Here is a 23,892-nt window from a genome sequence, read left to right on the forward strand (position 1 = left end):
TCGGTTAGTTAGAGCACCTCTGTCCCTAGAGAGGGACCAATTCCAGCTCACTGGTTGGCTGAGAAGAGGGTGGCTGGTTAGTTAGTGCACCTCTACCCCAAGGGAGAGAGGTGCACTAACTCACAAGTATGCTACTATGTGGATATAATCACTAAAAATCCAGGATCCCTATTGGCTGAGGGGACCTAGCAGTGCTCTAAATACCTACCTGACTCTGCTAGCCTCTACCAGGCTTCATAAGAGGCTGGCTTTGAGTAGAAATTTCCTTGGGGAATGTTTGCCTTTTAACCAAAACCTGGCTTAGAGATAGAGACTACAATTGGTAGAATAAAGAAATGAAATAAAATGTGTACAGCACAGCAATTATTTTATGCTGTACATGTATGCGAAGATTTTGTATCAATGTATACTGTATTGTTTTTTCTTCCTTTTCTGTCAGGAATTATTCCTTTCAAAAGATCTCAGTACTACAGCTACAGTGTCATCAGAAGGAGACACAACTTGGTTATTGTGTGGCTCTTTGATTTGTTTTCCCCTGAAGGCAAAAGTGGTTGTTTTACCCCTTATAATTACACCCTAACGATGACTTAACGACACATAACAGATAAAACAGCCACATTAACACACCCCTGTCAATCGTAGCCTCCGTAGCAGGCTTATAGAACTGGGGGTTTGGTGGTCTTCGGCTGTTTTCTGATTAGCCCAGTTCTAAAAAAAACGGGGGTACTTCAACCAGGCCGGCTATGTTGTCTATGTGCAATCAGAAAATAGCACACAAAAGCTCCCAAAGACCCTGAAGACCCCCCAAACCCCCAGTTTTTGACATGTTATGGAGGCTAGGTCAGTCTGACCTGTACTTTGAACAGCCTGTTGATTCACAACTACATGGTAAGTCTGGCAGTCAATAAAATAAACACACTGCTTTTATCTAAAGTACTCTGTTAATGATTTGATAGACTTTGTGTCATTTAACATATAAGTGATAAAGTGTAAATTGATAAACTTCATTCCTTCACTGTATTGTGCTGTAAATCCATTTTATTTTCGGTGCCTGCTTTTTTCATCTATCTGGAAATTCTATACTAATAAATTTGAGGGAACAGAGCAATTATTTAAATTGTAAACCTTGTCCAAAAGAGCATTAGTATCAAGACTTACATGTCCAAGATTAGTCATCTGGAAATGTCTTTTGTCTATTTTTAGATTTCACTGCTGGACACTGGTGGCTCTTTTGTTGTAAGGCATCGATGCCTGACACCCAGGCAGTCTACCCTGTACTTCACAGGGATGTGTGAATTACTTCCTTCCCATCCCACTGACCTATTTACAAAATGTTAGAAATAATTCGAAATAATGGTAAAAAATGGTAGAGTGCTGTTAGAAATATTTAGAAACTATTGGAAATGTCATATTCCACATCAGGAATATTTCAAACGTTTTAGAAAACCAGGGAATTATTTAGAATATTGACAAGATGTTCAAAATATTTCCAAATTATGAAATTTCTTAGACAAACAATTACAAAGAATTCAAAACATTTCTAAATAATGACAATAACAACCCACTCGGTGACGTGGAATGGACTCTATCTCTTCTTTTGAATGTTAACATGTGGCATAGTGAGCTCCTTTTTGTGTGGTAAAACGATCATCAAGGAAAGACATTTTGATCATTTCACAGGCCTGGCAGATGATCATTTCTCCATACTGCTTTCTTCTTAATATTTCTGTTTTCTACAAACATAATTTTTATTTATTCAGAGACCCAGGTACCTTGATAAAAGTATACATATTAACTTTGCTTGTGTTTGTGTTTGTGTAAAACTTGTGATCAGAGAGATTCAGGATAGACCTGTAGTGTTGACATGTGTCTAACACCCCCTGTAGCCAGTGTGTTTATCTCATCTGTGATATAATGTGAGGTGTTACTTGTGCTCACTGAAGTTCTGCTGAAAAATTCTGCATTCCCAAAGCAACTCGAGATACCTTTGTACTTCATGGAGGTTTGAGACCTTTAACTTCTTTTTCTTTTCACCAAAAGAACCAACAAATCATGCTAAGGAGGCCTTGAACTTCTTCCAGTCAGAAATATGCCAACAACAACAACTTCTGCAATCCACACCTGTCCCCTGGCACTATAGCTCTATCACAGGCTCCCCAAACATGTGGACGTCAAACTGGCAGCCATGACACCGTTACTATGGCAACAGAGAGGCTCGGAATGCCGACCCTGACCATGACCCTTGCCCTCTGCCCTCAGGAGTGCTGAAAGATATTTCACAACATTCTCCAGCTCTGGTTAAGACCTTCTATTTTCGTCTTCAAGATTATGTCTTGAGGCTTTGAGGGTTTTGAGCAGGACACACTTGTAAGACAATCACAAGGTCTTTCCAAGGTTGATTGTACGATAGTTTTAAACTTTAAAAAAGTTAAACATAGCTGAAGGATTTCCAACTTCCCTGAGGCAAAAATTTTCATGGCAACCATCACACAAATGACTTCCGACAAGAAAGACTTACTATCATACAAGGTTGATTGTATGATAGTAAACTTTAAAACTAAACTAAAAAATTAAATACGGAAGGATTTTCAACTTTCCTGAGGCAAAAACCTTCAAAGCAATCATCACACAAATAACTTCCGACACAGAAATACTACAGGCCACTACAGTGCAAGATAGTAGAAACATCTGTCCTGTATATATGTTAGCAGGAAGTTTTGACAGATATAATTACTGTTTCTGTGTAAATAGGGAGTGTAAATTCCAACTGTATGAGATCAACAGGATGTATTTTATAATCAAGGATGATTTCTTCATGTTTCACATCCAAATTAGCACAGTAACATTTTATGTAACACACTAAAATATTGACAAGCTTTTCTGAATTGCTGTAACTTGTAAGAGAAACAATATTAGGGACAATAAAATTTTATGATGTCAAAAAGTCATACCTAGAACTCAGCTATCAATATTCTATAGAACTTATAATTTCTTAATTTATTAATGAAAAAATATTTGGAAGTGAAACTATGTATACAGTTCTTTATTAATTCATTAATGAGAATACAATGGAAAACAAAAATGCCTATTTCGTCCATAGTCTAGATGCCAGACCCATAACACACTAGGCATAGGCCCACACAGTATAACTTTCGCCTAGTTTGCTTCGATCTGGCATCCAGGCTAGGCTAGGGTTAGCTAGAGCATAAAAACTAGCATTGTGGGGCATTTGTGGCTCACAGAGCCACATTTCTCATGTTTCTTTTCAAGGCAAAACTTTATACTTGCACTGTCGCACATCACATGTAATATCACCTAACCCAGGGCCATTTATAAGAGATTTCCATAGTTGATAAGAGATTTCCAGTGGGATAAAAACTCTCCTTGCCCCAGTCTGACCTCCTTCCCAAATTACAGCAAATTACAGAGCCCCATAACAGTACAGAGCTATGCCTGGTATGTACCAGGACCTACACATGGTGCTGCAGCCAACAATGGCTCTGTTGTTAGACTGGCAGATGTGTGTGATCTGTTAGGGACAGGAGGCACTGGGGAACTTTTCTGGTGCTTCAGCAATATTTTTTCCTGGATATCTGTCAGCTGTGACATTGGACGGATACAAGCATACACCTGAGCCATGATGATACAGGTGTTCCAGCCCATATAACCTGCGGTATCACATGTGGGGTTCGAACGTTCTAACAGTTTATATTCACACAGGTCTCCAAATGTATTATGTAGAATAATATGAACGCATTTCGTGTGCTCTGAGTGCGACGCTTTTGACAATTCGAATACTGGACTTGAGTGTCGGAATCGATGTTGATGACATTTTTTTGTTTAGATACACCAAATTTTGGGCAGCTGTATGTGATCTGTTAGGGACAGGAGGCACTGGGGAACTTTTCTGGTGCTTCAGCAATATTCATTTTCCTGGTGGCCATGTCAGGACAGAAGTCAGATGTGACATTGGAAGGATACAAGCATTTGTGGTGTACCTGAGCTGCTATAACATTCGACAACGTTCGATACAGGGTTCTGGCCTGTGTGATAACTCTAGCGGTATAAATTATGATAGTTCTAAGATTCTAATGGTTATCACTGGTGCTTTAGCAAATTTTTTCCTGGTGGCCATGTCAGGGCAGATGTCAGCTGTGACATAATTTGGAAGGATACAATATTTTATGTCGTACCTGAGTAACTATAATGTTTAATACAGGTGTTCCAGCCCGTGTGATAGCAACCGCACAGGGTTCTAATGGTTATCACCTTGTACCTTGTCATCATACGAGCTACCAAATATTACAACCAATAATTTGAACACATTTTGCGGGAGCAAAGTGCGACGCTTTTGGCAATTCCAATACTAAATTTGTATGTCGGAACCAATAATTTCTATGTTTAAATGCACAAAATTTTGGCAAATTTTGGACTGAAATGTATGCGGATCCCGGACATATCACCCTCTGTCCCTGCCCTCCCACAAATTGGGTATCCATCCGAAAATTTCTAAAAACTTGCTAACTTGGAAGTGACAGAAAAAATAAGTATTTCAAGCCCTCAAAACTTGCACATGTCATAGCAAAACTCCCTGACTAACATCTCACTGAGTATGCTCAGCTGACTCCAGAATGATCTCATTTGACCCTGTTCTTCCACTCTATTGTCACTCTGTTGCCCCTATAATACCAGGAATACTTCTGTGAGAGTGGTAACAGTGGACTTCTAACAGAAAGATTGGTCACGCTGCCCGCACGTGAAAGAGCGTGATTTCATACACAGAAAACCTTTTCAAGCCTGTCTGTCTGCTCTGCATGACAAGGGATGAGATGTTTGAAGTTTGAAGGTCAAAGTTAGTTGTTAGTCAACTGATAAGAAAGAAAATAAAACACAGTTGAAAAAAATTATGCAAAATTTTCGCTGCCGATTACGAATTACGTTGAAGTCTCAGAGCTAATTACGACTTATGCTTTGCGGCTAATGTACTGATTACTAATCACATTGATTTTTGGCGGGGCTGCCTACGGATTACATTGTACGAAGACTAAAAAGGCCTGATCATGATTACGCCTTATGAAAAAGGGCATGCAGGCCCGCCAAAATGTATAACACACAAAATGACATGATTCACACAGCAAGCAAGTTGTACCAAATACACATACATTTGTATTGCAAACAAGTCTGAAATCGTTTTGTTTGCTTACGTTGTAAAGTGACCAATAATCTGAAATTAAGGACAAACAACAGATGGTACACTAGTTACTATAACATGAGTCATTCTTTTGTCATTCTTAACTGTGAGGTAAACCAAAATGTTTTTTCAATGATGCTACCCTGCAATGTGACTTGTGTTTTTATCAAAACACCCTGGGTCACCCCTACTCTTCTCAATAAATTGCGTCTCTTATGGTTTGATGCCTGAGGCTTACAACATATTACATTGTTGTTAATACATGTACAGTCAGTAACTAATAATCTCAATATGGTTACGTCCCATGGCCTGGTTTTGGTAAGGTAGTGACTGTTGGAAATAGCCTGGGTGCCATCCGATTTGTTCAGGGTTGCCGTTACAAATCAGGAGGCACCCAGGCTACATTGGAAACCTGTCATAAACTGGATATGAATTAACCTGTACCAGGCTTCAGAAGTGGCAGGAATAAACTTAAAGAAAATGGCCAAAACGACAGATAACATGCCACTGGTGCAGCTAAAGCAGGACAGTTGCTGCTTCTGAAGCCTGGTAGAGACAAGGACACAAATGGATATCAGGGCACGAAAGTTGTAAGAGGAAAAATATCTCTTCCATGCCAAGAGAAATAGGAATTAAAACGTCATGAACACAAAATGGCCCGTGGCGTATAATGTATGTCATGACTCAGGGAAATAGCCAGATGGGCACAGGAAATCATCAGGTAAAAATACTTCATACCTGGTGGGGCATGGATGTCACAATAATCAGGCATACATGCTTCATACCTACTGGTGCATGAATGTACAATAATAAACATATAATAATAATTGCTACACCTATGAAAAATAAGCTGATTTTAGTAAAAATTTTACAGAGTAATACTAGTAAGTAGTATATATAGAATGCTTTAAAAAATCCGAGGTATGTAACGTTACAGATAATTAGAACAATTAATTTTTTTGAGTTGGAGAACACAGAACAGTTATTTTTCATTAGGAAAATTTGACATGCAACTTGATGTTGTCTCAAACAAAATTGATCTGATGGAAAAAAATCCAGACTGGCTAGACCACTGGTACTACCTGTACTTACTGTGTAGTGTGTACACTCAGGTGTTTGTATAACACCTACGTCTACAGGTAACCTCACCTGTGATACAGGTAAGCTCACCTCTGACTTCCTGTGTGTAACACCCCGCCCACTAACATCCTGTCACTCACGTCAGCCCAAGTCTTTTGTTATGACTAGTCAGGAACATGACTGTCAAATTAAATTATACTGAAGTTTTCTGGATATTATGCCATGAAGTGTGATATATACTGTATTCACAAAACCCACGTATCATTAAAAATTTAACAAAAATGTTGGTTCCAAAAAAAGAAGTTAACCCTTGAGTAATAAGTTACGCTGAAACATCAAATAGATAGAAATTAGGCATTTTTTGTGCATCAATGTGTGATAACTTGTCTGTGTGTTCTCTTGGGAATGAGTTTGAAATTAAATATTTATAATTATATTATTATATTTTCATAACATACTTATTTCAATACATGTAATTCATAATCATACCAACACAGTTTGAGCTATAGACAATATGTAGTACTAGTAGACTAAGTCCAGAGTTCACAATGGCTTATAATTACAAAATTACAAAGCTCAGAAAACTGTCAATTTATTTTGCATTCTATCACCTGATTTGTGATAATCTCTAATGCAAAGAAGATTAGTACTTCAAGAAAACATGATTTTATCTGTTAAACTTTCCCACGATCTAAGTAATCTACGCTAGTCTCCAAATTAAAAATTTGTTTGAAACCCCCCAAAAATAGCAGCAAATCTTTGAAATGACAGATTTGAACATAGTATCTGCATTTATATCGATCAAAAGCGTAAAGTGTCGAAACAAAATAAACTCAAAGGTTACAGAAATACAGAATTTGTTAATGACAATTCCAGGTGTCCCGAACGTGAGTAACAACGTCAGAAAAATGTTACAAGCTGCCAAAAATGTGTTACCCTCCGACTAGCGTGAAATCTTGACAAAAACCACATGCCCTCTCGTGCGTACTTATAATAGCTCTGGTATTTTCAAAAACAACTTAAGGTGACGGTTTGGGAAAACCGAAGGAGTAGAAGATTAAAGCAACGTCTTATCTTTCGCAGATCTGTCTTAGAATCACGTCTAAGAAATTAGATCGAGTTGCAAAGAAATTGTAAACAGGTTGGTTTCTTATGTGGTAGCTTCATACTCTTTTTAGTTGTCTCCAACGACTTAAAAGAAAGACCAGTCTTGCTGTTTTTGTTGAAGAAACTATAGAAAAATGGAGGATACGTAAATTTGGGTTGAGGAACCCTTGACATAATCTTCAGAAAAAAATTGTTACGGATGAACTCTTTTCAGTATCGAAAGCGACTTCAAAGACTTTAGTAAAAGCGTCTTCACGGACAGTTTACTACCCCAAGACAAGGGAAAACTGAACATCTTCCCAGAAGTTCACAGTTCGTAGTTATTTCCACAGTTTCTCAGTCCCACACGACCGCCTAGTAAGAAAACATACCGATCAAAAATTTATCTTTCAACACCTAACGTTAGCCCCCCTCCCACTCCAAAGTTACGCGGGACGCCGCACGAAAATACAACCATTCAGACGTAAAAACACATTTTTCCACTCACCATACTATTGTCACACTCGTCTCTACATTGTGAGAGTAGGTCCTGGGCGTCTGATTGAGAAAATACGGCGAAAAACAGCAGAAAAGCGCTCAGAAGCGTCGCGACCATGCTGGAGTTAAACACAAGAAACAACCTCCCGACATTATTCCTGTAAATGAGTTGGGGATCCCGAGGGTCCTGACGTCATCTGTCCCGCGCGCGCTGATTGGTGGAGCGTAGTGACGTCATGCGTTTTGCGGGCTGTGATTGGCGGAGAGTTGTTGACAGGAATGCAGGAAGTGGACCGGAAGTTGGGTGGAAGTCATTCAAACTTTACTTTTGCAAAAGCGTCGCGCTGCGGACAAAGTGTGTATTGCAGATAGTTTTAAGTGTTACGTTTAACGTTACCTGTACATTGTTATACCTGGAAAACCTAATAGATCATGTAGCTTCTTTTTGTTTGTGGCTACAAACAAAAAAAACAAGGAAGAAAGAATTTCTGCTTCTTTCAAATGAAAGAATAAATGAATAAACTAATGAATAAATGAATGAATTGATTAATTAATTGCCTTTATTACGTAAAGCTCATATATTTCTTTTGTGCCTACAAGGCCTGAACTGAACGGAGATCCCAGTTAGTTCAACTGTTTGCATTTCTGTCTATAACTAATGGCTGTGGGAAATGTTTGTTTAACCTGAATCAGATGATCCCACAAAAAGGCTCTTACTACTACCTTTTAAGGCTCTAATAGTTTTAAGGGGCTTTAAAAACCCTCTTGTTGCCGTCTGTTGTGTTAAGTATTTTTTTACCAAGAAGCCAGGTAACCAGGAAAGCAACTTAGTAAACAAAGAAACAAACAAACGAACGAACAAACAAACGAACTACGGAGCAGCCGACCGGAAAAATTGCATGTTCAGCACCAAGGACAGTGCTACATAATATAATACTTTGTTACAACCTAAGTTGCAAGCGCCTTTAGTTTAAGAAAGAAGTAAAGATGACTTAAACAGTCTTGCCGCTGAAGACAAGATAATACCGGGTCAAGGTTTCAGAAACCTTATCTTAAGCATAAAAGTTCATCTGAGTTGGTAAAACCTTAACGTTGTCAAACTATCTAGTAAAGGTTTGCCCGAGGCCAGCCTACTTAGCATTGCCGGCGACGAAGATAAAGAAACCAATTTTAGATACAGTTATATCATTATGCTGCTCACAAATGCTAAACCTCTTTCCCAAAAGGGCAGACCTGTCCGTTAACGCGTGCAAAGGCCATGAGTTGAGTTAAGAGTTGACATGACACTTAACATGAACACCTGTCTCAATACGCTCGATTTATAACTTTCGCTGGCGGTTTCGCATGTTTGGAAGGTTGACTATAAAAACAAAGAAAACAAAGAACGACGCTACTCCCTACAACTCACTTCGCGCTTGCGCACACTTACCACATGACGTCACGGGACTTTCCCACTGCGGGACTTTCCGTACTTTTCGACCAGGAAGTAAAGAAAACTGAGAGAGGCAGAGCCACGTCTACTCTTAGTGCCATCGCTTCTCAAAGGTAATACTTGAATTGTTCAGGCTCTACCAGACGCATGTCAAGAGGTTAAAGACTAGAGACTGTTCCCAACGTTCGCCACGGTCGCTTAAGTTGTACTTTCTATAGTTCCTGTACGATTTTTCCCGTGGCTACAAGTCTACAACTCACGGTATGCCTTAAGAGGGCCTGCATGCCCTTTTCAAGAAGTAATCAGACCTTTTTAGTCTCCGTAATCTTTAGGCAGCCGCCCACAATCGGCGTAATTCGTAATCAGTACATTAGCCGTAACGCGTAATTGTTGGTAATCAGCGCTGAAGTTGTACTTTCTATAGTTCCTGTACGATTTTTCCAGTGGCTACAACTCACGGTATGCATAGACTGCATAGAGAACTGACTGCCTGGTTGGGCACAGACTAAGACTCACAGCTTTTATATTATGAAAACTGGCATTGGCCTATTAGCCAAAATGTGTGCTTTGAAATCCACGACTGTCCACGAATGTCCGTAAGCTGTCGCGAACCCGTCGCGCGACTGATGTAACCACCAGGGACGTTAGTTTAGCACTGGTGTAACCGGACACCAGAGCACCATATTGCATTACGTCATGGGGCTTTCCAGGTGTTTTAGTGCTTTTAAGTTGGTGACTTGTTGAAAGGGATGTTGTACTGTACAACGTTGAATAGCTATTAATTAAATGCGGTGTTTTAAATGTGCCTACTTACTTCAACACTGAATGGTTTATATTAGATACTACCTTATATTTTCAGGTATTTTTCGGAACTTTGAAGAAACTTACGAAGATCTTTTGAACATGGATAAAGGTAAGAAAATGCTTCTATCTTAAAAAGAATTTCCCCTGTTTTTCCGTGTCCCCAATACTATGCAAGATTTCCTGTCGGTTTTTTACGTGGAATTGAAACGTCTGAATTTACGTATTAAGCTGTAGATGTGTCGGCGTATTTCTACGGCGTGAAAGAGGACGTGAGCGCGGACTACAGGGACCTGGCGTTGTTCCTGGGCATCACGGACACGCGCAACATCGAGAGCCGGAACCCAGACGCCACGTCCTGCTGCTTGGATGTGTTACAGGTACAGGGCTCGAAATTAACGGTGTCCCGATGGCCACTGACCACTAGAATTTAGGCTGGGACAACTAAAAAGACACTTTGGGACATTTTGGGACAATAGAAAAATAATCAACATCAGAATGTCAGCCCTTCTTTTGTTTATCAAGCACACGTCCCAGCGTTTGGCCCCAAGGAAAGCCGCCCAAATTTCTTGTTTACTCTGCAATTATAACGTGCCTGGGGACATACATGTAGGCAAAACAAAGATTTAGTTCAAGTCATACATACTTTGGAACAATCGAAATTTACTTTCGGGACAATGCTGGGACAATAGGATAAAAGTTAATTTCAAGGCTTAACCCTTATTGTACATTTCATGCCCTATCCGGCTAAGTACAGATGAAAAGGTACAAATTATTTCTATCATTACTGTATAAACTACACTCTACGACAAAGTGGACTTCATCTTGTACCTTGTCACAGACCTGGAAGCGGGCGAAGGGAGACGAGGCAACCGTGGAGGTTCTGTTACAGGCGCTTATGTCTGCAGAGTTGGAGTCTGCTGCGGATAATCTGAGAAAGAATCTGGGTGAGCATATAGCCTCTACCAGGCCTTTCTACGGAATGCGGATCGTAGAATTCGTCGAAAAGTGGCGTAAATTTGTAAAATGAGTCTTTATTAATAAAATAACTTGATAAACAAAAAATTATTACTATTTTCTCTTCTTTTTTAGGCAAAGAGGACTATCCCAGGCCCACTCCGTTGCCCAACCAAGTCAACGTTCAGTTGCCAAAATCCCCTGAAAACAATGAAACCTGTGAAAATGCCAGAACTGAAAATGGCAGTTTTTCGTGTAGAATTTGGAAATGTCTTGACATATCTTGCATGTGTAACTTCGAAGTTTTGATCATCATATGTTTCATCCTTTACGCCATATGCTTAATTATCAGGCCGCATGAAGTGCTGATGATAACTATTGCAGGGGCGTTCGTCTATTTTCTATTGATCTCAATGTGTCATACGAGTTCCTTCATACCCCAAAGAAAAAAATCCGAAGATTGGAGAGTTGTACACACGTCGTCACACTTGTACACACGTCCTGCATACATCCCAGATGGTCTCAGCTGGCAGGCAAGACGCAGACATCCAGGTACTATGCAATGTGAAAATTGTATCAATTCGTAAAAACAAACCATTTGTCTCCTTCTATATCCAGTTTAACGTCTTTTTTACCCGAAACTGGGGGGGGGGGGGGTACACATGCTTGCATTCAGTGCCATTTCTTTTTTTTTTTAGGCAAGTTTTTTTTTGCACGGCTAGAACGCCAGCCCAAACCACAGTAGGGCCCAGGACCCCTCTAACTCAGGGGAAATACGTGTTAATTGCCTTTCCCAAGGGCACAACGTCTGGGTGCAACCCTGGGGATTGAACCTGGGTCCCCTTGCTTGACAGTCGGATGCTCGATAGGTTAAAACCTGATAAGTTCCAAATGGCCATATCGACTGAATGAACTCTTGTTTTCGAAACTAATACTCATGAATTTTGATATGTAAGTGTACAACATACAAATAAATGCAGGTTTACGACCTGCATATGACAATTATATTAGCACATGCATAGCATGAAACATTCTTTTTACCTGCCCTTTCTAGATCTGTTTCGCATGAAACATTATTCATACCTCTCCTTTTTCTGTTTCCTCTAGTTCTCAGAGAACCGAAAGCAGCAGTTGGCAAAGAATTTGCACCACATCCAACAGACCAGATGGTGGCCTAAGAAAAGGTAAGTTTTTTTTTTCATATAGTTCACTTTTCTTCATATTCATGAACTTTCTTTTCTTCTTACTCATACATGAACTTTCTGCTCCAAAGGCTGATTTGGTCTGGTATCATGTAAAAGAGAAATAGCGAAAAGTGGTCATGATCATTTTGGCCTTTGCTATTGTTTCTTGACACTTTTTCATTCACAGTCACCGCATCAAACTTCATTATCATTGTAAAAAATGTTTAGTGCTAAAATGATATCTATCTTTAGTAAGTCTAGGCGTTGCTATCATGGTAGAGATAATTGCGCAATATTCCGTATTGCCCAGTAGTGTCAGTTAAAAATAACGTTCCTTTTTTCAGGTCGGCGTTTCAGAGCAACATTCATGCCATCGTCCAACATCAGCTGTGGCGAAACGTCAAGTCCAATTCATCATCTTTTCCTATTTTGTTACTACTTTCATTATGTTTACCTTTGCAGAGGGAAAAATATTGTTTTTGCTCTGTTTTTTCTCTGTTCCAAACACATAAGGTCAATGACCTGGACCAGTCGTCTGTCATCATGGCAACTAGTGTAGCAGACACCCTGTGGTGTTGGATTACGTTATTTAGCAAGTTGCAGGACAGAGTTCTCTGTGTCACAACATATATGGATGTCCTTAAGTAAGAATGAACAGAGAGTTTGTTAGGCTAAACCAAGTGAAAGTAAACATTATGTTATGAATTTGCTTTGCAAATGTTACCTTTCTAGTTTGTATATGTATGTATATATATAGAGAGAAATACCATGTGAAGACCAATATAAGTATTCTGTATTTGCTTGCAGATGTTATAGCGCTAATGATATCCTAGTTTTACAAGACTATATCATTACCATTACTTTGAGCTACGAAAACGACGACTGTTATAATAGGTACTTCATCATCATCATCCACTGTGTTCTGCGTCTACAGTCGTATGGAAATGTCCTGTAGCCGCATTCAGTCTTTCTTCATCTCTTTCCACCGTGTCTTCTGCCTCGCGAGCTCTCTAAGCTCCTTCAGTTTCTTTTCTGTTGTGGGAGGGCCTAGCCCTCTGCACTTCAGGTCTCCCTTCAGTAAGCTGAGTAGATTGATACAATGTCTCCCCCTGCGAGCTTTATATCTCTTAGATAATAGGTACTTCTCTGATTGTAAATGTGTGACCCCTGACCTCCAATCCTTGTGGCCTAGCACGGATAAGGACTAGGAGTATGAGTACGGTTTTGTCATTGATGCACTTGTATATGTTTTGAGTTTGTACATAACATGGTTTTGGTTTGTTTGTTTGTTTGTTTGTTTGCTTGTTTTTGCTTGTTTTTATGATGTGCACTATTGTGCAGAGTCTCCATAAGAAGCTGTGCTCAACCACATAATGAGATTGAAGATGAACATTTTATTATGGATTGTCCTCTCTATAATGATAAACGTACAAAGTTGTTCAACCCTCTTTCCGCTTGGTGAACGGAATGTTTTACATTTCATGGTATAGATAAATTCAATTTCATTCTAGAAGGTAGTAACCCTTACTGTGTACAAATAGGTGAATATATCAAAGAATATTTAGACCTAAGAACAAATAGTATAAGTTCATTCACCCAGAGTCTTGTACGTAGGTCAATTCTGCATGTCTAAAAAACTTTCGAAAGTCGCTGTACTTTTGTTGTGTCAATAAAGTTCGTCTTTATCGAAATCAGAAATGACTATAAGTATATAAATTCCCAAAATGTGGACAGAAGACCTCACATGAAACCAAGGTGTCTTAAACATCAAGAGAACTTCTGGGCTATAATCTTTCGGAAATCTTGTTCACAAATGCTAAACCTCTTTCCCAAAAGGGCAGACCTATCCGTTAACACGTAGAAAGGCCAAAATGTATCGTGGAGACTTAAACACATGTTCTTAATGTATCAAATGCTTGCTTTGCGCTTCTAAGTTTAGCTTGTCTCCTATTGAGGTAAGGTAGTCTGGCCTACTCCAATATTAGGTAAACTGGCCAGGTTGACATTAAAGCGAAAAACTGGGATCTTCTTAATGTGATTCTAAATCCCTTAACGCAGTGTGGGGAGAGGAAGGGGAGATATTTGATGCTTGGATAATCGCTACTTCCGCGGTTAACCAGAAGGGAGGGCTATTTTTATCAGCGTCTATTATAGCATTTTGTGCAGTTTGTGTAGAAATAGCAAATTATACTACAGAATTGTTGCCAACAATACTTCACCAAGTTTGGCCGCGAGCACTTTAAGCCCCCCCCCCGTCTAGATAGGGTTAACCAGAACGGGCGGCTATTTTTGTCCGCGTCTATTATAGTATTTTATGTAGTGCGTGTAGAGTGTAGATACACGAAAAAAAACAGCAAAAAGAGAACCTATTTGCTGTTTGTATGTTTTTCTCGAATGAACCCAGGAAGATTAGCCTTTTGGCTAAAGGGTATCTAAATAAAGAGAAATAAAGAGAGCTAAAGGTGTCATCTGTAGCAAAGACCCACCTTTTTTTCATTGAACAACAAAACAACAATAACAATAGCAATAACACTACTATTGTTCATATTCGAATGCCTGAAGCTATGAAGCAATATTGAATAAGAAAACAGCATGCACATCATAACGACCTATATGGAACAGATGTATATATATAGATATATTATCTTTTGATTCATAGCTAGATATATACGTACATAATACTCATCATCATAATGATACAATAATACATAATACTACAACACGATATCGTTGATATGATATACGATTGGTAACATAATGGTATATATATTCAGATAATACACAGCCGTTAACAACATTTAACAAAACATCACCCCAAAATACTGTTCATCATAATTAAAACAACAGTACATCTAAGATTCTACAATATATTTCCCTACAGACATTCGCGTTTTCTACATACATTTTCACACACAAAACTAAGAAATAAAGAAATCCACTGTTATGTCCCTTTTATATTGCAAAAAACTGTACGCGTATCTCAATTATATTCATCTATTTTACAATTCAAGATAATATAAATTCACATGACCTAAGTGATTTGTTACTTGAAGTATAAAGTAAACCAATTTAGGAAAGAAAATTCAATGCCCTTATTTTTGTGTGCTGAAACAAAGTCCCCGTAACTGACTAACTGTATCATGTTACACAGTTGAACTTCCACGTCAGGTCAAGTTCATTGGAGTGCGTTCTCGCACGTCCGCACAACATGAAATATGATACGACAGTAATATGATACATGCTATCTCAGTCTGTGTGATCTAAGCTTCTTAAGAATAATCTTGATAGCATCGGACGTTTTGGCACGGCAGTAATTAATTCACTCAGCATCTTGTTTTGTCTGATAAGATTCGAGTGGTAACATATTTCAGACATAAGCCACTGTGCGTTAGCTAACAAAGCTATATAGATCGGCTTGTCAACTAAAGATGTCAATAACATTTAGCTAGAGATAAATAACAATGGCCTGGGCTCGGCTGCTCTCGGATCAGTGTCAAGAGCAGTTTGCGTGCAAGGTTTAAATTTTAATCCCTGTAGCTCGGCAGGCTATAGAAACCTATCATGAATACTAATAGCTACGCTGAATGCGATTCAAGGCGGCAATCGTGCTCACTAGTGGGATGGTAACTGTTTTTTTTCTTCAATGTTATAAAGTAACATTAACTTTTGGCAAATAACTTTGTGATTTCGCCAAATGAAGCGGATATTCAGCAAAATTTTCTTTCTTTCGAAAGCAAGAAACTTCTTAGACAATCAATATTCAGTTTTCAGGGGGGCATATTTTAAATTACTAGTAATATTCACTGTTAGCATCGCTAGTTTTGTTCTAGACTTTGCGATTTTGTGAAACGAGGTGGATATTCAGCAAATGATTCTTCAAGTTTCTTTCCAAAAGTTTCTCTAAAACCTAGCGCCCGTTGGCAGACGCTGTTGTCCATCTTCAATGTTCAGGGGACCGTCTGAGCCTGTTTTTACCGACGCCAGACAAAAACGCTTAGCCGCACGGACTCACCAGAAGTGATCACGGCGTTAAAAGTCTGGGATTTTGTTGAGCCACAAGGCACTAAATCTTCAGCTTTACATCACTCTGTTGTGGTTCAGCAGTAGAAGCATTAAAATGTGTTTACGACATCGCGGAATTGTCAGGAGATGTGTTCACGCCCGTGTGTAAAGTTTAGGCAGTTTGGACGCATTAAGACTGGTTTTTCCATAAATCAAAAATTGCCCAGAGATATGTTTTTACGCCAGCGAAAGCCTCAGGTAAAACAGTATTAACGACTCTTAAATGAATCCCTTGTTGGCACACACACAAAAATCCTCAGCTTAAGAGTCTACGTTTGCTGAAAGCCCATCAATAGTCCATTAAAACTTGTAAGAAGTAAGATTTTAGGTGGCGGGTCAGAAAATAACACTGTAGCCTTCTGAGAATTTGTCAGATCCACTTAAAAACATGTGAGTGATTTCTTTCGACAAGTAGCTTAAATATTAACTACATGTCGGGGCGCCGAATCGGGTTTGATAATGCGTTTGAAGGGGAAGGTTGATTGAACTGATGAATCGTTCGCAAAAAAACAGTTACTCAAGCGACTGGATATGATTTTCGAAACGGTAAGACGTTTCAGGTAGCATCCACTAGCTTTACCACCTGAATGCCACCTGAAACGTCTGACGGTTTCCAAAATCATATCCAGTCGCTTGATTAACTGCTTTTTGGCGTATCGTATTACCTGGATGTCTAACCTTCATCGACGTGTTGAATTGCTCATTTTCTTCAAGCTCCATCCATTTGCCCACGTCGAAACAAGTTGGTTATACCAGCGTGAACCTGTAGAATTTTTCTCTCTTCTGTTTGTAGTAATGGCTAATGTACGTATATACGGTAGAGTGAATGCAAATGAGCCAAAGGTTGGATTGTAGTCAAAATATAAAAATCACATTTTCTTTGAGGTATATCAAAACATGGTGCATTTTGGCCGTTGAGTTAAAGATCAACAGCTCACATGCTAACTCCTGGAAAAGCTCTACTCTGCCACCATGGAAACCAGTCTTGTACCCAGTTGAATGTCTAGATAGCTGCTGTCCCGAAAAGTTGTCTTGAATGGCCGGATGTCGGTCGCCCTGAATTGACTGAACCGAGGCTGGAAAATGACTACAAGGTTGCTCACACGCTAACTCCGGGAAGCTCCTCGAAAAGCTCTACTCTGCCGCCATGGAAACCGGTCCTGTACCCAGTGGAATGTCTAGACACTGGCTGTCCTGAACGGCTAGAAAGCGGCCGTCCCGATTGCTGTACCGATTGCTGCCCCGACTGCTGTCCCGAATGGCTGGGCAGCGGCTGTCCCGGCAGATGCTGTCCCGAATGACTTGATGACGGCCGCCCTGATTGGCTGGATAGCTGCTGTCCCGATAAGTTGGACAGGTTCTGTCCCGAATGATTGGGCAGCGGCTGTCCCGATTGGTTGGATAGCTGCTGTCCCGATTGGCTGGAAACGTGCTGTTCCGAATGTCTAGACACTGGCTGTCCTGTACGGCTAGATAGCAGCTGTCCCGAATGACTAGACAGCTGCTGTCTTGAATAGCTGGACAGCGGTCGTCCGGAATGACTTGACAGCTGCTGTCCCGATTGGCTGTATAGCTGCTGTACCGACGTGCCGGACAGCGGCTGTGCTGACAGCTGAGTGACCGCGATGCTGCCTCTCTGCTGCTGCAGCGGGCTGGTGTCTGTAGAATCCGACGGCGGGCTGCCCCCGGGTCCCGGCCGGGCCCCCGCCGGTGCGCGGGTGTTCTTTGCCGCCGGGACGTTCCTCTGTTCCTCCACGGTGATCCTGCGGGCCTTGGCGACGTGGGCCGGTCTCCGCCTCCTCCCGCAGCACACGATGTGGCGGAACGCGTTCCTGTAGTCCCGGCTGCGGCACGTGTGGATCACGGGGTTGATGGAACTGGAGGAATGAATGAATGAATGAATCAAACTCAAACTTTATCAACTTTGTAGCCATCAGGACTAAACTGCGTTGATTTTACAGTGCATTTTATAAAGGAACAATCCATTTGAAAGATCTTCAGCGTTAAAGAATTTTGAAATGATGACACAAATGATGACACAAATGTGCTACGAAAAGGCTGCAAATGTTAATAATATAAGACAGATTTTCTCATCCAGAATATTTTCCTGCTGAAATGTGCATGTAATTACATATATGACAGACCGACCTGTTGCAGGCAAAGAGAAAGGTGTAGAAGATGACTTAGGGCGTGTTTGTTTCTGTTTGTTTGTTTGTTTGTTTGTTTGTTTTACCTGTTGCAGGCGAAAAGGAAGGTTAGAGTCTGCCAGAGACACGGTGAGAGTTTCATATCCCTGTCCATGGTGTAAAAGATGGTGTACGGCGTGTTTGCTTGTTTGTTTGTTTGTTTGTTTTACCTGTTGCAGGCGAAGAGGAAGGTGAGAGTCTGCCAGAGACACGGTGAGAGTTTCATGTCTCTGTCCATAGTGTAGAAGATGGAGTAGGGCGTTGTGCAGACGCAGAAGGTGACGAACATGACGAACATGTGCTTGGTCTGGTGCAGGACCTTCCCCGGGACCTGCCGCCGGCCGCCCCCGGTGTTCGGGCCCGGGCCGCGGTGTGCGTTCGCTGCGCTCTGCTTTACCTTAAAGGCAAACAAAACAAACTTTGTTAAACTAGACAGGAAATATTTGCAAATGCAAAGCAAAAATGCATCTTCACAGGGCCTAGCAAACTACTGCATGCTCTATTTGTTTTTATTCTTACTCAAACACATTATAAAAAAGCTACCTGTACATGGGAGATTATGCAAATATTGCCCGATGAATGCAGAGGAAAATGGTGGTGTATCTTCCATATTGCTATATATAGCGACCAGTCCCCAATTCTGTTCTGACACTTGCTCTTAACACGGTTCTGGACAAAACAAGCCTAGTGTAATGTGGATCCTACCTTCTGGAAGATCATTAAGTAGCAGATGACGGTGATGCCAGTTCTGGATTTTAGTGGACTGTCCAGAACCGTGGAGGGAAATGGTTCTGGATAAGGCACGGTTCTGGGTACAACAAGCCTTAAGTAGGGTAGCTGTTACCTTCTGGTATATCTTTAAGTAGCAGACGACGGTGACACCGTTGGACAGGAAGACCAGGACGCCCGGAATGGTCATGAAGTAGGTGAAGGTTGACGGGTTCTGGATACACTTGTACTATCCATAACGAGTTCTGGATTTTAGTGGACCTTCCAGATCCGTGCCTGAACATGGTTCTGGAAAAGCACGGTTCTGGATGCAATATTCCTTTATAATAATCTAACACATACCTTCTGGTAGATGCCAGTTCTGGATTTTAGTGGACTGTCCGGCCAGAACCGTTACTGAAAATGGCTATGGATAAGCAAGGACATTATACTTGGGATAAGGTACCGTTCTGGCTACAACAAGCCTTAATTATCTATCTCATAGTCATACCTTCTGGTATATCTTTAAGTAGCAGACGACGGTGACACCGTTGGACAGGAAGACCAGGACGCCCGAAATGGTCATGAAGTAGGTGAAGGTTGACGGGTTGTCTATGGCGAAGTCACAGATGGCCCAGGCGCGGTTGTGGACTATCCATTACTACTGGTTCTGGATTTTAGTTGACGGTCCAGAATCGTGCCTCTAACATGCTAAAAGGCACGGTTGGCAATACAACATTCCTTAAGTAACCTATCTCATACCTTCTCGTAGCAGACGACGGTGATGCCAGTTCTTGATTTTAGTGGACTGTCCAGAACAGTGTGCGGATAAAGCACGGTTCTGGCTACAACAATCTTTAAGTAACCAGTCTTTTACGTACCTTCTGGTATATCTTTAAGTAGCAGACGACGGTGACACCGTTTGACAGGAAGACCAGGACGCCGGGAATGGTCATGAAGTAGGTGAAAGTTGACGGGTTGTCCACGGCGAAGTCACAGATGGCCGAGGCACGGTTGTACCCGAGCTGCCCGAACCCCAGCAGCGGAGGGAGGACAACCAGGATGGACAGCGTCCAGGACCCGGCGATCATGAAGAACGTGTTACACGGCGTGAACACCTGAGGGGTTAGGTGTTACGATACCAATGTTAATTAGCGTTACTTTATAATTATTTATTCTTATCTAATTATCATATGTTATACCGGCGATCATGAAGCAAGAACACCTGAGGTGTTACGATACCAATCTTATACGAAAAGTTTATCGCAAATTCCTGCCTGAAGGCTTATTGCAGATAATAAACATAAAAGAACATTGAAACAGAACATAAAATAACTCAAGCTATGTCTAAAACTATGCCTAATGGGTTTCACTTCTCTTTTGTAATTAGCGTTAGTCAATAATTATTTGTTCTTATATACTAATAATAATCATCATATGTTGTTGAATATCATTAGTACTATTTGATCAATAACTATTATAATAATGTGCCATACAATTAATGATAACGTTTTTTTAATCTTCCCCCCTCATATCTTCTTTTGTTGTGTTTATTTTATCCCCTTGATTACATGCTTATAAACAAAAAAAAACAAGACAACAAACCTTCTTGTACACCGTGTACGGATACTCTATCAGGATGAAGCGGTTGACGGCGATCAGGGTGGACGCTATATGATAGGGAGGACAAAGTGAAAGGTTCATTTGAAGGCACATATCTTACGAAATAGATATCACTGGCTTCTTCTTACATATATGCAATAAACCATGTAGTGTCATGCTATAGCTATCTACAATACTCTTCAAACAAAGGTTTGGGTTTTGGCTTGTTCTTGGCGTGTGTGGTTGGCGTAAAAAATTTCAGTGCAAAAAAGGAACCCCAATGAAAGGCCTAGACAGTAATCTACACAATACTGACCTATGAGAGACTGGCTGGCGCTCGCCACGGTTGCGGCCCCCAGTACTGTACAGAGCCCCGGCCGGTAGGTCAGACCTTTTACCAGCCCAGAAGAGAACAAGAAATAGTCATTATCATGAAAGTTCATCTGTGTTGGTAGTAATCATAGTAAGACATTGAACTTTATTCCAACACACAGGTTACAGAGCGAGATCACGCTGTGAAGTGATTGGTCATTAATTATCCTGATGAAGGCGACAGTGGTCGTCGGAAATTTGATCGCTCTGTAACCTGTTATACCGGCTATACAAGTCAAGTCAAGTCAAAGTTTATTGCACAACGATTGTCACGGGTACAATGTATGACAAATAAAAGGATTACTAGTTGGTATGTGTCTAACATAATGCTATATATATGGTCAACGGACATTGTATCTGACAGAATATTACGAATAACTACTGGCTAGAGAATATTTTTACTCTACATGTATATTCTACATTACGCTAAACTATACACATGAAGGGTACAGTGAGCAGTTGTACCTAATTATACTAAACATGTTATATGGCTACTAAACAGAGTGTATACTAAGTTAACAGATACAGATACAGACCTCCCCGCGCCAGGGCCTGTGCGGAGAGAGGCTCGTGTACGCCGGCGAAGATGAGGTCGCCCATCGCCATGCTGGTGATGAACGCGTTCAGGGACGTGCGCAGCTTCTTGTTGACCAGGAGGGACGTGATGACCAACAGGTTGCCGATGGTACCTATTATTGTATAATAGGTAGCAAAAGATTATTTGTGTACATAATGACATCCCCTAACAATACTGCACAACAAAAACTCTGTGAGTTCGTATATACCTGTTTTAAAAAGAGGGAAGGAACACGTAAACTATATCAATGTTAGCCTTATATGTTCATTCATTTGTATGCAATAGATGTAGTTTAGCACCTTTGTAGAATTCTAGTGTCTACCTATGTCTATATAGTGTATTTACCTTACACCTAACCTTTGAACATCTTACTATAAACATTGTTTAAAGCTAGCTATCTATAGCTTTATGTATACCTAACGATTCTATTTTCTCCCAGGGTTGATCCTTAACAATAGTCTACGACTAGTTGGGCAACCCTGGCTGTTGTAAGCCGAACTAATGAATAAGAAAAAGAATAGATAAATAAAAGGTACCGATGCAGCTGATGAGGGCGAATCCGGTTGCGAAGAGTTCTGCCACGCAGATGTAAGTCGCCGGGGACAGGCTTGCTGCAGGGGTTGTAAAGTTGTCGTACGCGGTCGGCGTGCTGTCGTATGAGGTCGGCGTGCTGTCGTACGCAGTCGGCGTACTGTCGTTTGCGATGTCCATGGCGAAGGTCTGGACAGTTGGCCACGCTGTGGGCAGATCCGATGCTTCCGTAGTCATAGCTGAACGCAGCGCGACAGAGGTGGAGGAAATATTACTCTGGTTCGTAGTGGTAACGTCCAACTGGGAAATGTTGTTGTCAACGTGTGTCGTTTGCGTTGTGTTGCACGCTTTTGACAGCTCTGGCGCTTTCGCGGGCGTAGCTAGATGGCCATCAGCACAAGGTGAAGGTTCATCATAGCATAAGTGTCCAACTGATGTGTCTTGTTGTTCTCAACGTATATCGTTTGCGTTGAGTGCCACCTTTTTTGATGCCTTGGTTGACGTAGCTAGATGGCCATTAACATAGGGTGAAGGTTTATTACAGCAATAGCGCCCAGCTGATGTGTTTTGTTGTTCTCAAGGTGTATCGTTTGCGTTGATGCCGTTGATGCCACGCTTTTTATGCCTTGGTTGTCGTACATGTATCCACCAACACAGGGTGAAGGTTGATCATAGCATTGACGTCCAACTGATGTGGTTCGTTTGCGGTATCTGTGGCAAAGATCTGGACAGTTGCTCACGAATTCGACATTTCCGATGCCTTCATGGTCGTAGTTAGATGGTCAGTAGCACAAGTTGAAGGTTAATTATAGCATTAGTGTCCAACTGATGCGTTTTTAATGTTCTCAAAGTGGATCGTTTGCGTTGTCTATGCTCACGCGTTTTACATTTCTGACGCCTCCATGGTCGTAGCTAAGTTGTCAGCAGTACCGATAGCGACAGCACATAAAAAAATCAGTTACCCAAGTTGGATATGATTTTGGAAACGGCCAGACGTTTCAGGTAGCATCCACTACCTTTCGTCAGTGACGTTGTCAGAAACGTTTTATCGCTGTCAGTGTGTTTCGTGCGTCCTCATCCCCAGTCCCGACCTGCGCCTGACCTGACACGACCTGCCGTTAAACCGCGCTCAGTCAGCACGGAAGCCTGGAGGAGAAAAACATCGAGGTTGACTCGGGCAACAAGCAAACTATAAGTGCCTAAATTCCAGGTGGACCTCTGGACTGAAAGATCTATAGTACGCCTACGTGTACGTTACATTTAGGCATATTTTCAATTCAACCTTCTCTACATAATCTTAGCTCCATTGCCTGTTCCCTATGTGGCACGTACATAAAAAATAAAAAAAGATATCTGTTATTAAGTGTAAGATACATAATGGATTAGACTATTTGGAGGTGTAGCATTGTCGTTACCACACGACTATCGACATTTCATTATTCATTTATTTCTGTATTCCACATCAATCACGCAGCTTCAATAGCTGTGACATTAAGACGTGAAGTTACTTGGGCTTGAAATAGAACTATTTCTGTGTCTTAATAGCTGTAGTTACATTTTCAGGGCCTCTCTGGTGTCATCTGCTGATGGCAGGCTGTTTGAAAAAGCCGTTTTTGAACGTAAAA

General features: G+C 40.9%; 1 protein-coding gene and 1 long non-coding RNA gene across 2 annotated transcripts; one reads left to right on the top strand and one right to left on the bottom strand.

The window, feature by feature from the left end:
- Positions 1–10,156: 10,156 nt before the first annotated feature.
- On the top strand, positions 10,157–10,968 carry LOC109485596. The gene is made up of 3 exons (XR_002141141.1): positions 10,157–10,200; positions 10,320–10,468; positions 10,930–10,968. It is a non-coding gene; the product is annotated as an uncharacterized LOC109485596 (long non-coding RNA).
- Positions 10,969–17,390: 6,422 nt separating this feature from the next.
- LOC109485575 (melatonin receptor type 1B-B-like) lies at positions 17,391–22,504 on the bottom strand. Its single transcript, XM_019789260.1, has 8 exons — positions 22,273–22,504; positions 21,696–21,848; positions 21,104–21,178; positions 20,791–20,855; positions 20,067–20,303; positions 18,648–18,874; positions 17,905–18,168; positions 17,391–17,493 (listed from the first exon to the last, which is right to left on the bottom strand). Exons 1-8 carry the CDS (start codon positions 22,502–22,504, stop codon positions 17,391–17,393), a joined length of 1,356 nt encoding a protein of 451 aa, XP_019644819.1.
- Between the last annotated feature and the right edge of the window lie 1,388 nt (positions 22,505–23,892).

Source organism: Branchiostoma belcheri, unplaced genomic scaffold (genome assembly GCF_001625305.1).
Source record: "Branchiostoma belcheri isolate BF01 breed outbred unplaced genomic scaffold, Haploidv18h27 scaffold77, whole genome shotgun sequence".
Classification (NCBI taxonomy): Eukaryota; Metazoa; Chordata; class Leptocardii; order Amphioxiformes; family Branchiostomatidae; genus Branchiostoma; species Branchiostoma belcheri.

What these genes read in the sequence shown, in the direction of transcription:
- LOC109485575 (XM_019789260.1), bottom strand. Translation starts at nt 22,504, where the DNA reads ATGACTACGGAAGCATCGGATCTGCCCACAGCGTGGCCAACTGTCCAG. An exon ending in ACAGGCCCTGGCGCGGGGAG is followed by an intron (nt 21,179 to 21,695) that starts GTCTGTATCTGT and finishes GGCTGGTAAAAG; the next exon opens with GTCTGACCTACCGGCCGGGG. An exon ending in CGCCAGCCAGTCTCTCATAG is followed by an intron (nt 20,856 to 21,103) that starts GTCAGTATTGTG and finishes CCTATCATATAG; the next exon opens with CGTCCACCCTGATCGCCGTC.